Source organism: Pseudophryne corroboree, chromosome 1, assembly GCF_028390025.1.
Source record: "Pseudophryne corroboree isolate aPseCor3 chromosome 1, aPseCor3.hap2, whole genome shotgun sequence".
NCBI classification, from domain to species: domain Eukaryota; kingdom Metazoa; phylum Chordata; class Amphibia; order Anura; family Myobatrachidae; genus Pseudophryne; species Pseudophryne corroboree.
Genome location: NC_086444.1, coordinates 632,161,404 through 632,178,740, shown reverse-complemented (window position 1 = coordinate 632,178,740; position 17,337 = coordinate 632,161,404). Strand labels below are relative to the sequence as shown.

General features: G+C 46.1%; 1 protein-coding gene across 1 annotated transcript in view; it reads right to left on the bottom strand.

Moving 5' to 3' along the window:
• Nucleotides 1-6,891, bottom strand: part of TMEM221 (transmembrane protein 221) — a 36,582-nt gene extending 29,691 nt beyond the window's left edge. Inside the window, exons 1-2 of the mRNA XM_063914551.1 lie at nt 6,718-6,891; nt 5,681-6,044 (exon numbers count right to left, since the gene is read on the bottom strand). Coding sequence (XP_063770621.1) covers nt 5,681-5,967 — 287 coding nt within the window. The 5' untranslated portion in view covers nt 5,968-6,044; nt 6,718-6,891. The remainder of the gene's footprint in view (nt 1-5,680; nt 6,045-6,717) is intronic.
• Between the last annotated feature and the right edge of the window lie 10,446 nt (nt 6,892-17,337).

Genomic DNA, 17,337 nt, shown 5'->3' with positions numbered 1-17,337 from the left:
TCGTGGATACCCACAAGTGGGAATAATCCCTGTGGGTAGGCATTCTGTGTGCCGGCATTTTGATAGCTCGGGATGCCGGTGTCGGCATGGTGATCACCGGGATCCCGAGCGCCGGTCACATGACCGCACCCCCACCATGCTCCCTTTTCCAGCAGGATGACATGTTATGAGGGAAGTGTTTCCGTAGCTAACCAAACAGACCGTGACTAACAGGTTGGTAGATTTGCTTTGCAAAAAAAAGGATGTGCCACTTCCAGGGTCTCCGATGTCAGTTGCTGATGAAAGTCCATAATATAAGAAAGTATACAAGATGTGGTCCAGCAGTGCAAGTGATATTTTGTGATGTCATGCACCTATTTTTGTGTAAATGTGCTCGTTATCAGAAATGAACAGAGGTGCATGTCTAGATGACATCTGCGAGGAAGGACTCCCATGTTTTAATAGGCGGAGGGAAACCTTCAAGTCACATTTGGTATTGCATTCCTTTTATTAGGATCAATCTAAATCTGAAGAGCATTGTCCTTGGTGTTGGTAGTGATTGAGATTGACATACACAAAGCTAGTTTCAATGTCCACTATTCTCCACTGATTTTTTTTTTCTTATACATTTTTAACTCTTTCAAAACTTTTAAACCTAACGAAGCTTGCACAGGTCCAAAAACTCAAAATCGACCTTTGTAGATTTTTATTTTGAATAATGTTTAACCAAAATTAGTTTTTCTACATTTATTTTCTGTAGCAGCACTACAGGCAGGGCCGTCTTAACAGCAGTGTGGGCCCCTGGGCACAACAATGCACTGGGGCCCCTACTTATCCTCCAGCGGTAGGGGTTGGGGGTGCTATCAGCAGCAGCTTTGATGTCCCGTGGGCAGGGCCGGCAACAGAAATCTTGGGGCCCGATACACTGATATCTCTGCTGGCCCCTCCCCCTCCTCAACCTACTCCACCTTCCCCCTTGACCTCAGACCCACACATCCCTGCCTGCAAACCTAACCCTTCCCCCGCAGCCTAACCCTAACCCTCCTTGGCATACTTACGTTTGGGATGCCGGCGTCACCATTCTGACTGCCAGGATCCCAACTACATTCCGTGGGAAACAGTCCTTTAAGAAGCTAAAATGGTAAATAAATACAACCCAGGCGCTTGAAATGGTGTGCTTTGCTGCAAGCTGCCACCATAAAAAGGGGGTAGTCAGACCCACAATAAACAATATATAAAAAGAAAGAGATGGTGGCGCTGATAAATGATTTCTTGACTGGATAGAACAATATTAAAATAATTATACATTGTATAACAATGGCATTAATCAATAAAATAAATCTCACATAACATAAACACCCTGGATAAGCATATTTAACATATAATTCTATTAATATTGTTTTATCCAGTGCATCAAGAAAACATTTATCAGCTCCTTTCAGAAGCCTAGTTCCAAATCCCCAAACTCCTGGAGAGCCAAGAGCGCACACTTACCAATATACACAGCTGCCTGCCGCTATCCAGACAAGGCTCCGAGTCTCCAGACAGCCTGAGGCTGTTGTATTCCTCAAGTCTGTCTGTGAGCTGCGCCGGCCGTGCGGTCTCTATAGCCGATTGCAGTCCCGCTCCTGCTCGGCTGCTCCTCACAGCAGAGACACAGGGCGGTCGGGGAGGAGAGAAGTGGAGGACGCAGCGATGTCGCGCATAGCCCGGCGCGACGTCGCTGCACACGGGGACTTCAGGAGTTCCGGACAGCTGACCTGGGAGATGGGAGCTACACACAGCGGTCGGCCGGCGAGATGCCGCGATATCAAAACTTATACCTACAATTACAAACGTGAATCCATGCTGCAACTGCTGCAGGTGGACCTTGGGGCCCTTCACAACGTCGGGGCCCGGGATGGATGTCCCCTTTGACCCCCCCTGTCGCCGGGCCTGCCCGTGGGCGGCAGGGGGTGTTCTATCTGTCGCTCAGCATGTACTGTAGGACCTGGAGCAGTGATTTCTGTTAATCCTTTACTGCACAGATGGGTCAGGAGTGAGAACACTAAACTGTAGAAGGTGGCATTGGGCTGAATGAAGGGGCCCTGGTACATAACTTCCAGGATGGTAGGGGGTTTTTAATGTGCAGGGGAGGGGTGGATAGTGGAGTTGGCTTAATATTCATCATTTTCCGGTGGGAGGACAGCTTGCTTGACTGCAGATATCTCCAGTACCTGGAAATAGATTTCTTAGCTTTCAATGGGATAAAAACACTAGAGAGTCTCACCTTTCAGGAGGTACTGGGGACTTGGGGATCAGAGTTCAGGAGCCAGAGCAATCCACCAACGAAAATATAAAACTGTATACCAAGCGTGTGGAGCTGGAGCAGGGACCAGCTGCTGGAAGGCTGATATCTCTGGTTCTGGGCATAGTAGAGACAAGATGCCAGTGTTCACCAAAAGGGGAGAGTCCCAGCTTTTGGAGTATATCATCAGAAAAACTGTAAGTCAAACAGAATCTGAGATATCTGGCTGGGTAGAGCAATTAACAGGCTTGGATGGAGACCACTGCTTTGAAGTCGGATATCTCTGGTTCCCCTGGCCCGATTTTCAAAAATCTGGTACCCCTGGAAAGAGGGGACCCTCAGCTATCAGCATAGGGCCCTTACACTCCTGGGGCCCTTGGGCAAGAGCCCATTGAGCCCATACGGAAAGACGGCCCTGACTACAGGTCTTGGCTTGCTGTTGATGTAAGATCATGCAGGTAGTTTTGGTTCAAGTTCCAGCATGTCCTGTAAGTAGTATTGGCAGTAGCCCTACTAATATCAGCATGGGGCTGGTTACCCTAGTGGAGGGCCGCATTTGTTTTGTGGGCATGATCCTGGTAGGGAATACAGCCCCATGCTGACTGATCAAGGGCTGATTGGCTCTATGGCAATACCAGCACTATGCTTTTTTTGCATGAAAATTTGACACCACTCCATCACCTCCACTAGTGCTGGCTGTATGTTTCTCCTTTTTTTTTATTTTTTATGACAGGGCATACAAAATCTGTGCTGTGATCATCATCAGCAGTAGTCTTACATCAAGGGTGGGGCATCTACAACATACTGTATATGCTAATAAGATGTGTTAACTCCTCTTAGTACAAGTGTTAAAGGCCGGACTTACGCAAATGTCAGTTTTGTTCATGTTATAACAATTATGGCTAGTGCTCAGATCACCTTCTCAGGAGTGGGGATATGCTGTTTAAATAGTTGCACAGTACAACTTTCACTCACATTTATTTTTACATGCCAGCGAGTGCTGATTTCTTGTGCACAAGACTGCTGAGATCCAACTTTCACAAACACTGGAGCATAGACTGAATAGCAAACACTGCTTTTCTGGGCAATTTTATTTATTTTTTAAAATTTTAGTACTATAACAATTAAATGTTTTGCAATGTATTATCTTTACATTTATGTTTGCATTATTAAATAATACAAATTATTGGAGTGTTTTCCTTTCCTGGTTAAAGTTTTGCAAGGCATAGTAATGGAATCAACAAGTCTTGGCTGGTAAACTCTATTGTCAAAATGTATGCAATTATTAAAAAAAAAAAAAAAAACACTACAGTAAATTAAGAAAAAAGGTTAGTCATTAAATTGTTTAAAAATGGCACAAACAGGTGTTGCATAAGCATACACATTAATACTAATTGTAACTGGCGCTACTACTTCCAAAACCATGAAGGGCAGTTCCCAGCTGCTGACTGTTAGGAGTTAATGGTCCTGCTCCATGCTGAGTCATTGTTTTCAGGAGCTGGTCAGAACAAAGGATGAGCATCTGAAATCTGGGGCAGAGACTGAGAGAGGCAAAGAGCAGCCTCTTGAAATGGAAGGTTGGAACATGAGCTACATGTAATGAGGGGGTGGATGGAAGCCATTGGGTATTATGCTAGGAAATCATGTCCCCAACATCCGGCTGACTTTATAATGTCTCATTAGCATGAGATTGTATCCCGGCTGCAGCAAAAGTGCTTTGTTAATTTATATACAGAACATACTCCATCTCGGTGAGAATTGTGCAAAGCTAACTCAGAGAAAGTGAAAGTGAGCATGCGGAAATCCTATATTTTTGCATCCAAACTCAAATTAGGACTCTGTTTCCTTGATCCAATACAAATGAATACACTAAATCATACCCTAAATTAGCAGTGATCTAGATTTGCTTATCCCACACGCTGTGCAGTGCAAGCAATACCTTACAGCATTATACAATACAAATCCTTACAATTCTAGATCCTGCTGAAGGCTAGGGCTATATTACCACCCTATGTCACATAACAAGTGGTCTCTATGTTGTCTGCAGCTGCCTGCAATCTGTCACTTGTGAGTTGTAATTTTAAGCAGAAATAGAAAGATTGTGAGCAAAATAAAACCTTTTTTTTTTTTAGTTTTACTTAAATGGAGGGATTCCCTATGGTTTAGTGTATTGGACACACATAGTGGGTAGTGTAGCAGATCACTTTCACCAGTGTTCTGTCCTCTCCTTATTGGGCAACATCCAACACAATGGCTCTCTAATGGAAAAGCTTTAAAGCTGCTGTGTCATTTTTTACAAACTAGGGAGAGAGCAGAGCAGATGTCTTGATTATATATGAGTTTCCAACCCCTGCTAAATGCAGGTGAATGGGGGGGAGTACCAGGGAAGAACCGCTTAAATAAAAGGGAAACCCTTTAATAATGTGATTTCAGCGCTGTTCTTGACCTTTTGCCCTCAGGCCTTTCTTATGACTAGTCATTTACATATGTGACCGTTGCTATATCTTCCATTATGTATTGGAACTATGAGGGAGATAACATGGAGAGAGAGAAAGTATTAACCAATTAGCTCCTATCATTTTTCAAATACAGCCTGTAAAATGACAGACAGAAGCTGATTGGCTGGTACTTTATCGCTCTCCATTTTACCACACTCCAAACTTTGATAAATCTCCCACTATGTGTGTGGCAATTAATGTGTATTTTAGAACAGTTAACTCACTTAAATTCAAATTTGTCCACTTCATCTTTAAAAAATGTCAGCATAAAGCCGGATTACAATTGGTGATTTATCTTTTGCTAAAATCCTCCTTTTCCCACATCCAGCCCATCCTGCTATTTTTCCTTGTGCCTCCAATGTTGTTCTGACAGCCACAACTGAAAACTGAGGTTGTGTTACACAATGAGTATGATAATGTGATCAAAAGGCCAATCATAAGACACAATCAAGATAATAAAACTTTTGATTTATCCTCCTGCTCACACTCCCAGCACACTGCTGGGAGTTCTAATGCCACCTGGGATTGGGAGGCACTATACAATGGGGCAAATCGGGGCCTATGAAAACGGGAGTTACGAGACTCCCCTTAGATATTTATTTTTTTCCAATAAAATATTTAAATCCATTTAAAAAATATATATTCTAAAGTTAATTAAATGTGCATGGAACACCATTGTTTAATAAAGCTCCACTGATTTGAATTATACCAAAAGTCTCTAGAAAAACACCTGCAATGTTACACAATAAACTCCATTTAGACAGAGGAATTAATCTGGAGGCCTGCAATTATTGCATGCAATGTAGCCAAACACCAAAGTCTACATTCAATTTAGAAATTTATCTTAAACAGTCTCCTATGAGGTTTTACATTATAGTATATGAGATTAACCTCTATTCAATTTCCATACCCTCACCTGCTGGATTCTGGGTCCTCACGGCACACCTCTGCAGTGAAATATGATTGGAGCAGACACAGCAGGAGGCAACTAGTGTTCACTGCAAGACACAGAGCAGCTAGTACTGCTGAAGCTGGCAGTAAGATCCTACCAGCCCCTTCGCCCAGGCCAGCGCTGAACTCCCCCTGTTTAGTTGCAGTCTGAATCTGGAAGATTAGGATGACCGAAAGCGAAGCCATGATGGAAGCCAGAATGCCAAAGAGAGCCAGGACTATTATGGACTGCTGGCTGTAGTGAGAAGGCATTTTTCTGTTTGCAGAAGAGAGGGAATATGGTGTATAAAGTTTCCTTCCTTTTCTCCCAAAAATACTTGTCACATTCACTAAAAAGAAAAATATAACACTAACAAAAAATTCACTCTATTACAATATCTACACATTTCAATGTATATAAACTATAACACCATTGCATAGCGACATGTTAAAATGATTGTGGTACTATACTAAAAGAAATAAATGAACGCATACATTAAAGAAACTAGTGTAAAGTGTTCTACAAGTTGTCAAATTTTAGCATTTTGCATATACAAAGCAATTTCTCATATCAGAACTTATTCATAGACCTTTCACAGGAATCAACACAACAGGTTGTATAATTAGTTATTGGCTATGGGAAACAGCAGAGTATATATATATATATATATATATATATATATATAAGAAACAAAATGTAACATGTATATAGTTATAATTATATAAACTAGCATGCACTCAATGGGCATGCATATACTAAAAGATTTCAAAAGAAGCATTTACTTAGTAATTGTCTCAGTAAACCTGTTTTGTAAAACGTATTTATATTCAGATATAAATCACCCACTTTAACTGAATGATAGAATTCAGAGACAAAGTACAAAATACCCAGAGTTCAACATAAAATCCCATCTCACAAATCTTTGTCAACCTGCCACCAAAACAAATCCAAATGAATCGCTAAGCCACCCACAGCATAAAATGTGCATACATATATGTCCTTTCCATATGAATGTCACTCACCATATAGTGATTTGTTTTTTCATTACTTCCTGAAAGAAACTGCCTTTTTTAGCCTCTTCATGGATTCCTGAAAATTAGCCCTTGCAATTAATCAATGAGTTATTGGGAAAATAATATATATATAACATTTGTAGAAAAAGAGAGGGAATTCTAGAAGGATAACCTCTTTTCCTAGATTCTTGGAAACTCTGGGGTTTCCAACAGGATAAAAGAAGGAATCTCTCAATTGTTTGGTTCAGGGCAAAGAAGGAGGGGGCAGGGGCGGGAATTTCAACCGTCTTTTTAACCTCTACCCCTGCCAGGAATCACTGTGTCAAAATTGCCATTAAAGATCATTTTTACTTGAACATGAACGCTTAATATAACAAATATTTACCAGGCACTAGCAGACTCTCAGTTTATTGTATGCCTTTTATTAGAGGCACTATTATGTACTGGCTCAAAACAGGGCTGTGGACAAAAATCCACAAGTCCGGGGCGAGATCATGCCTTGAGGGTTGTGCGTTGCAGTACCTTCACTGTTGTTTCTATGCAGTTGCACCGGCAACTTGCCACACTCATGGCTAATAGGGTTGATCCCAAAGGAAGAAATATTGAATATTTTTATATAGTTTTCAGAAGGAAAAAATGCAGAGGTTTATTTACCAATCTCTAGGACTCATAGTAAAACAGGGATGCAATGTACACGGTCGATCACATTATTATTATGACAATCTACTGCATTTGACGTCAGCAATGTGTAGCCCATAAAATGCGTGATGTGTCATGCGCTGGCTTGGTGGGTATATAAGGTGTGCGATAGGCCGTCTGCACACCTATCACTCGTTGCTGTCATGGGTAAAAGGGGCAATTTATCCAAGTTGCAAAGAGGGATGATTATCCCTTTTTGCAATTCGTATAAACGATGTGTAAACTGCGGAGCACCACGTGCTATTGATGTGAGAAGTGAACGTCGGCTACAGTTCAGCCCATCTATCTGCAGTCCGTGCTGCACACGGCGGTCACTCTGGCTACTAGCTGGTGGTTATCATAATGTGACTCGACCATGTATATCTATAGGTCTTCAGGTCCCTCCACTCTGATGTTTTGAGCACTTGGAATTTACAGTTCCACTGTTACAATTCTTAAGAATTCTTATGTTCGTAATGCTAATGTCTATTGTACTCTGGTGGACAAAGTATGTCAATATTTTGCTGTGACACCAATGTTTCTTAAATACTGCTATGCCATTCATTCACAATGCCTCAATAAAAAACATTTTGGAAGAAAAAAGAATTGTTATGTTCCTCTCCTCTGCCAGGCCGGGGTAATTACTCCATTGGCTGAATGTACTTTCTTTTTATATTCTGCTGCCAATTAATTCATCAATAACTAGACAGATAGATCTCATAGATAGTATCCGGATAAAAGATCGACAATGTTGAGGTCGACAATCAAACGGTCAACATCATATTGTCGATATGCATTAGGTTGACAGTGACAAAAGGTTGACAGATGAATGGTCGACAGTGCTTAAGGTTGACAGGTACAAAAGGTCAACGTGTTAAAAATGTTGACACAAAAATGGTTGACACATGTTTTTTCAAAATTTTTAGGATTAAGATTAGGTACTAGGGAGAGGGTTAGAGTTAGGCTGCCGGAGGGGACGGTTAAGGTTATGCACCATGGGGGACAGGCTATGGAAGGGGACGGTTAAGGTTAGGCACTAGTGGGAGGATTAGTGCTGGATTTTGCGACAATAAAAATAAAACAAATAAAATGTGTCGGCCATTTCCATGTCAACCATGCACCTGTCGACCTTTGAACCTCAAGACCTAATGCATGTCGACCATGTAGTGTCAACCAACTGATTGTCTACCTAAACATTGTCAATATATTAAAACACCCCTCATAGAGATACATGTTTTGCTCTGGCTGCCATAGTTCCTGTACTGCAGGACTCCATAAGGATCAAGTAGACTGATATGTTTGTAATGATATACTTGCTTTATGCTGTTTGCTGGCCTTTATGTTCTAAAATACTAGAAGTCCAATAATTAACAAATATTGATGGAGGAACGTGTTAACTAGCCCACATTAATAAACATTACAAAGCCAAAACACTGGAAATTATGCAGAGAAGTGTCTCAAAGTTATCCATAAACTAGTAACATTAGATTCCAGGTCACTTGGAAGTCAGATAGCTACAGATCAGCCTATACTTTTGTAACATATTGTGTAATGTGTGAATGGCAATTTATTCCTTGCACAATCTCTAACTTGCGATCCTTGCTGAATTAGGCCCAAAGAAAGTAAATAAAAAAAGCAACGTTCCACTTTGGTAAAGCCATGCTGCACTGCGAATGGAGCAGATTTAAAATTTACAAAAATATTTTGAATTGGAAGGCTTGTGTCCTATGTGAAACCTAGTCTACAGTGTAAACATAAAGCTGCCCAGCATGTGTGAGCTACATACAAAAGCATCCAGTATTTACCCTGCATGCAAAAAAATTAGTTTTATGGTAAGAACTTACCCTTGTTAAAACTCTTTCTGCGAGGTACACTGGGCTCCACAAGTCTGGACAATGGGGTGTAGAGTAGGATCTTGATCCGAGGTACCCACAGGCTCAAAGCTTTGACCTTCTTCCCAAGATGCATAGCGCCGCCTCCTATATCACACCGCCTCCCAGCACAGGAGCTCAGTTTAGTTAACCAGCCCAATGCAGTAGCAGGAAAAGAGACGACAACGGTTAGTAGCCACATACACCACACTCTCACGACAAGAGAGTATCAGCGGCTAATGCCATATCAACCCAAAGAAGCTAAGTGCGTCAGGGTGGGCGCCTTGTGGAGCCCAGTGTACCTCGCAGAAAGAGTTTTAACAAGGGTAAGTTCTTACCATAAAACTCGTTTTCTGCTGCGGGGTACACTGGGCTCCACAAGTCTGGACAATGGGGATGTCTTAAAGCAGTTCCTTATGGGAGGGGACGCACTGTAGCGGGCACAAGAACCCGGCGTCTAAAGGAAGCATCCTGGGAAGCGGCAGTATCGAAGGCATAGAACCTTATGAACGTGTTCCCGGAAGACCACGTAGCCGCCTTGCACAATTGATCAAGGGTCTCACCACGTTGGGCCGCCCAAGAAGGTCCAACAGACCGAGTAGAATGGGCCGTAATGTGAACAGGAGCTGACAGACCAGCCTTCACATAAGCATGCGCAATCACCATTCTGATCCACCTGGCCAGGGTCTGCTTGTGAGCAGTCCAGCCACGTTTGTGAAATCCAAATAAAACAAAGAGAGAATCAGACTTTCGAATAGAAGAAGTTCTCTTCACATAGATACGGAGAGCCCGTACCACATCCAAAGACCGCTCTTTGGGAGACAAAAGCTGGAACCACAATCTCCTGATTAAGGTGGAACGAAGAAACCACCTTAGGCAAATATCCGGGACGAGTCCTAAGAACCGCCCGGTCACGGTGAAAAAATCAGATATGGGGAACTACAAGACAAGGCACCCAAATCCGACACTCTTCTAGCAGAGGCAATAACCAACAGAAACACCACCTTAAGGGAAAGCCACTTAAGGTCAGCTGAACCAAGAGGTTCAAATGGAGACTCTTGTAACGCCTCCAAAACCACCGACAAGTCCCAAGGAGCCACAGGCGGGACATAGGGAGGTTGGATACGCAACACACCCTGAGTAAAAGTATAAACATCAGGTAAAGTCGCAATTTTTCTCTGAAACCACACCGACAAGGCAGAAATATGAACCTTGAGGGAGGCCAGGCACAGGCCTAAATCTAGGCCCTGCTGTAGAAAAGCCAAAAGTTGGAATCGTCATAATGGTTAGATGTGCACCAAACAAAGTAGGAATGCCAGACCCGATGGTAAATCTGAGCAGAGGCCGGTTTCTGGGCCCGCAACACAGTTTTAATGACCTCTTCAGAAAAACCCTTAGCTCTTAAGACGGAAGCTTCAAGAGCCACGCCGTCAAAGACAGCCGGGCTAGGTCCTGGTAGACACAGGGGCCCTGAACGAGGAGGTCTGGGCGTTGTGGAAGTAGAAGTGGACGCTCTGATGATAGGCCTTGCAGGTCTGAGAACCAGTGCCATCTGGGCCACGCCGGAGCTATGAGAAGCAGATTTCCTTTTTCTTGCTTGAACTTCCGAATTACCCTGGGCAGGAGTGACACCGGAGGGAACACGTACGGCAGCCGAAACCTCCACGGCACTGCCAGCGCATCCACGAATGCTGCTTGAGGATCCCTTGTTCTTGCTCCGAAGACCGGAACCTTGTGATTGTGTCGAGACGCCATCAGATCCACATCTGGAAGACCCCACCTTTCCACGAGGAGTTGAAACACTTCTGCACGTCGTGACGACTGAGAAAGTCCGCTTCCCAATTCAGGACTCCCGGAATGAATATTGCCGATATTGCCGGTAGATGGCGTTCTGCCCAACGTAGAATCCGTGAGGCTTCCTTCATTGCCAAACGGCTTCGAGTGCCGCCTTGATGATTTATGTAAGCCACTGTGGTGGCGTTGTCCGACTGTACTTGAATAGGGCGTTTCTGAATCAAATGCTGGGCTAGGTTCAACGCATTGAAGACCGCCCGCAATTCCAGAATGTTGATCGAGAGGAGAGATTCCTCCTTGGTCCACCGACCCTGCACCAGCACCGCGCCCCAACCTCTTAGATTGGCATCTGTCGTCAACAGGACCCAGTTGGATATCCAGGAGGGACGGCCTCTGCATAATTGTCGGTCCTGGAGCCACCAGAGCAGCAACAGATGGACCTCCGGAGTCAAAGAGATCATTTGAGACCTGATCCGGTGAGGCAGGCCGTCCCACTTGGCTAGAATCAGCTTCTGGAGGGGGCGAGAATGGAATTGAGCATACTCCACCATATTGAATGCTGATACCATGAGGCCCAGCACCTGCATTGCCGAAAGTATCGACACTTGCGGACGAGAAAGGAAGCAACAAATCCTGTCCTGAAGTTTCAGGACTTTCTCCTGAGACAAGAACAACCTCTGGTGTGAGTGTCCAACAGCGCTCCCAGATGCAACATGCTCTGAGCAGGGACCAGGGAGGATTTCTTCCAGTTGATGAGCCACCCGTGGGCTTGTAGAAACCGGACCGCCATATCCAGATGACGCAGGAGAAGATCTGGGGAATTTGCCAGGATTAACAAGTCGTCCAGATACGGCAGTATCCTGACCCCTTGACGGCGGAGTACCACCGTCATCACCGCCATAACTTTGGTGAATACTCGCGGAGCCGTTGTTAAACCAAAGGGTAACGCCCGAAACTGGTAATGGAGGTTGCCAATAGCGAACCTCAGGTATTGTTGATGTGACACTGCTATAGGAATATGCAGGTAAGCATCCTGTATGTCCAGGGAGACCATGTAGTCCCCAGGTTCCAAGGCCAGAACTATAGAGCGAAGGGTTTCCATACGGAACTTGGAAACCTTCACAAACTTGTTCAGTGCCTTGAGGTTGAGAATGGGCCGGGAGGACCCATTCAGTTTCGGGACTAGAAACAGCGGAGAATAGTACCCCCGGCCCCTCTGAGCAAGAGGCACCTGTACTACGACTCCTGTATCCAGGAGGGTCTGTACCACCGAATGCAGAGTGTTTGCCTTTGTCTGGTCCGACGGGACGTCTGTCTGGCAAAATCGATGATGGAGTCGGTTTTTGAAGGCTATGGCGTAACCTCGAGTGATGACTTCCCGTACCCAGGCATCTGAAGTGGTCTTCAACTATTCCTGGGTATACCCTAGAAGCCGGACCCCACCCTGGGATCCCCCAGGGGGAGGCCCGCCCCGTTATGCGGCAGGCTTATCGGTCTTGGCTGCTGGCTGACGGGCAGCCCAGGCTCTTTTGGGCTTCGGCTTACCAGGTTTGGAAGTGCGGGCCTGCTTATGGTACGCCTGACTTTTTGCTTTACCTGACGGACTAAAGGGGCGAAAGGACGTGCCTTTGGCCTTCGACACAGAATGAGCTGTATTAGGCAGACAGGCAGTTTTGGCAGTAGCCAAGTCAGCCACTATCTTATTTAAGTCCTCCCCAAACAGAATATCCCCCTTGAAAGGGAGTATCTCCAGGGTTTTTCTAAAGTCCAGATCCACAGACCAGGATCTCAGCCACAATATCCTGTGAGCCAGGACTGACGTAGTAGAGGCCTTGGCTGCTAGGATACCGGCATCAGAAGCCGCCTCTTTAATATAGCGAGAAGCTGTGACATTATATGACAAGCATTGTCTAGCATGGTCAGAGGAGATTTCAGCTGCTAACTCCAAGGCCCATGCTTCAATAGCCTCTGCTGCCCATGTAGCTGCAATAGTGGGCCTTTGTGCAGCACCCGTGAGGGTGTAAATCGCTTTTAGACAACCCTCGACACGTTTATCCGTAGGCTCTTTTAGAGACGTGACAGTAATGACAGGTAGAGCTGAGGAAACCACCATCCTAGCCACATGTGAGTCTACTGGAGGAGGCGTTTCCCAATTCTTAGACAGCTCTGGCGCGAGGGGATAGCGAGCCGGCATCTTCTTTGGAGGCACAAACTTTGTACCCGGGCTTTGCCAGGGTTCCTGACGTATATCCACTCGGTGATCAGAGTGAGGTAAAACTTGTTTAATCATCTTCTGACGCTTGAACCTATCTGGTTTCTTAGGAGGAACGGATGGCTCGGGATCATCCGTAATCTGCAGAATTAACTAAATAGCCTCCACAAGATCAGGAACATCCACATGTGAACTACCCTCCCCATCAGCCGTATCTGAGTCAGAACCTGTGAGGTCAGTGTATGTGCTGTCTTCATCAGACGAGATGTCAGTGACAGCAGTGGATTGTGAGGAGACGAGCGCTCACTTAGAGGACCTCTTGGACTTAGGCGAGCGTTGGTCATACTTTTTAGTAGTCAGGGACTGGTTCAACTTCTTTAATTGAGCAGATAAATCGTCTGCCCACGGTGGGTTAGCTGCAGGGACCACATACGGTTGTACCGGCATTGGGGGTCCCATAGGGGGTGTTAGTTTATGAACTAGCGTATGCAGAAGCGTGGAAAAAGCGGCCCACGGAGGGTCAGTATGTGCCTCCGTTGCCACAGTCCCACTGAGGGGCAAGGAGCCCCCAGAATCAGAGCCCACAGCTGCTATATTCTCCCCATATGTGCCTGTGGCTTCAGCAACACCAGCAGTGTGTTCCGTCCCAGAACCGTTACCCTCAGAAGTAGACATGATATAACTTGCAGTATGAGGTAACACAGTACAATTATTAGCAGCACTATATCCCTAAACCCAAACCCCTGCGCAGTGTAGTCAGCACCAGCAGAGATAAAGGAGAGATATAGTGACTAAATCACAGAGAAAAATACGTAATACAGTATATCTTTGTGAAAATCCTATATTAAATAACACCTGACGCACCAAGCCCCTCAGGTTATAGAATATAGGGATAGCAAGTTGAGTGAAAGACGAGATGGACACTACTCAGCTATCAATGCACACACAGAAAGTCACAGTTTGTACAATGCAGAGGTTATTACAGACAATAATACTGCACTGGACTAGCTTACACAGCTATATAGTCAATAGATATAACACTACACAGTAAGAAACTGGATGTATATCACAGGGTAATTGTAAACCCCTGACTAAATGCACTCTTTCTTACTAACACTGACTAAAAAGGCAGGTAGAATACTTAAGTGTCATGTAAAGGCACAGCGCTGACAACCAGGCGGCTTTACATAGGAGGATTTGCCCAAGCAGTCCCAGGAACAGTGAGCTGAGGAGTAATGGCGCCGCAGACACTGACAGGGAGTGAGTAAAAGACAGAGATGCAGCTCCAGGGCGGGAACACTTGCTAGAAATGGCGCCCTGGGGCTGGGGGAGGGGCTTCAGGTCTAAGCCTTATCTCCCTCTGCTGGCAAAACCACCGGGTACTGTGGGCAATAATAAAATCGGTTTTAAGAGAAAACCTGACCTGCGCCCATGCCCTGGTGATCTAGTGGGATCGCCTGTATCCACAATGTCCACCGCCAGCGCGTGCGGCCGGCCTCCCACTGACCGCGCCGAATCGCGAAAAAGACCGGGTACCGCGAGCGGGACCCACTTACCACCTCCCGAAGCGCGGCCACGCGATCCTGGAGAGCCCCAGCCGTGTGTGTCTAACATGAAGAAAACCTGAGCCTCCGCTGTAGGTACCCGTCATTCAGGGCTCGGGAGTGTACAGCGCCGCTGGGGAGAGCTGGAGCTGCAGCAGTGAATGTCACATGACATTTACCACCGCTGTTGCCCTTGAAGTCTTCACTTTTTACCTCATAAAAAGCTTTTCTCAGGGCTGCTTGGAGCAGCCCCTCTGTTAAGTGCCTGCTTACTGCAGCACCAACTGACAAACTGAGCTCCTGTGCTGGGAGGCGGGGTGATATAGGAGGCGGCGCTATGCATCTTGGGAAGAAGGTCAAAGCTTTGAGCCTGTTGGTGCCTCGGATCAAGATCCTACTCTACACCCCATTGTCCAGACTTGTGGAGCCCAGTGTACCCCGCAGCAGAAAATAAGTTCCGTTTATGCACACCCTGCATTACAACATGTCCAGGTACAGTCCCCTATTTTCTTTACTCCCAACTCTGAACCAGGCCCACTATGCCTTGTGTTTTATACAGGCTACGTTGGGTTGTGAATGATGTGTGTTATTAGGATTATGAGTTATAGGGTTATTGCCCCCTTGCCTTGTCCTCTCCACATGCTTGCCGCGACCCCACTGAGAGAGAGCACATTCTCCCAGTGCCTCTCTTTGATCTGCCTCTGTTGCAGTGCAGCACCACAGCAACTAGCTCTGTTTTATGTTGCAGTGCTGTGTGACTGAGTGGCGGACCTTAGCGTCAGCACGGGACCTGTAGCAGCCGCATCAACCAGGGGCGGAACTACCAGCAGTGCAACCAGCGCATTGCACCGGGGCCCGCTGGGGTGAAGGGACCCACAGCCGCCCGCATTACAATGAGTCCACAGTCACACCTCACTCAGTTGTTCTAGCGGCCTGAAGTGACAGGGTCTCGGCCGGAGCAGGAGGAGGGTCCGGTCCACTCTTCTGTCTCCCCCTCTCCTCGCGTGTCTCCTCCCCCAAGTCTTGGCTGCCTTCGTTATTGAAATGGCCAAGGTTTCCCCTCGGCTCCTCCCCCAAGCTCTTCTAGTGTGATTCATGATGGGGCACATTTTGAGTCTCCGTATCAGCTACTGTACATGACTCTGACATCTTCCGCCCTCTCTCCCACCCGCACTTCTCACGGCTGCCTGCTGTCACTGACCTAGGTTGGGGGTGTTGTGAACTCGGGGGTTCTCCCGATGGTAGGGGAGAGGAACCACAGTTGGGTCGGAACAGGGATGGCTTGATATAGGTCTTCCTCATACAAGACTCTGACAGAAAAGCTTGGTGAAAATATTAAAGGACTTTATTGCAGGAGGAGAGCAACACAATGTCACATAACAGAGAAGGAGTGTATGGAGAAATGTCCAGGAAGTACTTGTGAGTGACGGTAAAAGATACTGGTGACTGAAGAACTTGAGAGCGGTGATTAAAAGGCACTGATGATTTGAAGAACTTGAGAGCGGTGGTTAAGACTCTGATAATTTGAAGAACTTGAGAGTGGTGGCTAAAGACACTGATGATTTGAAGAACTTGAGAGCGGTGGTTAAAGACACTGATGATTTGAAGAACTTGAGAGCGGTGGTGAAAGACACTGATGATTTGAAGAACTTGAGAGCGGTGGTTAAAGACACTGATGATTTGAAGAACTTAAGAGCGGTGGTTAAAGACACTGATGATTTGAAGAACTTGAGAGCGGTGGTGAAAGACACTGATGATTTGAAGAACTTGAGAGCGGTGGTTAAAGACACTGATGATTTGAAGAACTTAAGAGCGGTGGTTAAAGACACTGATGATTTGAAGAACTTGAGAGCGAGGGTTAAAGACACTGAAGACTTGTATACCTTGAGAGCGAGGGTTAAAGACACTGAGAACTTGTATAACTTGAGAGCGAGGGTTAAAGACACTGAGAACTTGTATAACTTGAGAGCGAGGGTTAAAGACACTGAGGACTTGTATAACTTGAGAGCGACGTTTAACCTGCAGCCCACGCTGACTCCAAGAAGCACTGGTGACTAGAGCGCAGTGGAACCCAGTAGCGGCTGGGAACGCTGGAAGCTGTGCAACAACTGACACCTGGAAATGCCGGAGACACTGGGGTATGCTGCAGAGAGATCCGTTGAGGACAGAAGCACTGGCATCCACTTCAGGGAAAAAGACGATACTCAGGCGCCGAGGCGCTGCCCGGCGTCTGCCTTTGAATCTCCCACCTCCGCTGGATTGGCGGAACAGTCTGATGATGTCACCTGCTCCCCGCCCATGTGATGCCGGGTGTCATGGCGGCGCCCCTGCCCCGGAGAACCGCCGGGAGCCGCGCCAGCCAGGCGCCGGAGCCCGTGGACCAACGAAGGCGGAGGCCGCAACACAGACCAGCAGGCACGCAGGGGTAAGCGCGGTGAACGCCGCCTATGGCGTGTGACAGTACCCCCTCCTCCAGGAGTGGCCCCCGGACACTTTCCAGGTTTTGTTGGATGTCTGGAATGGAAAATCC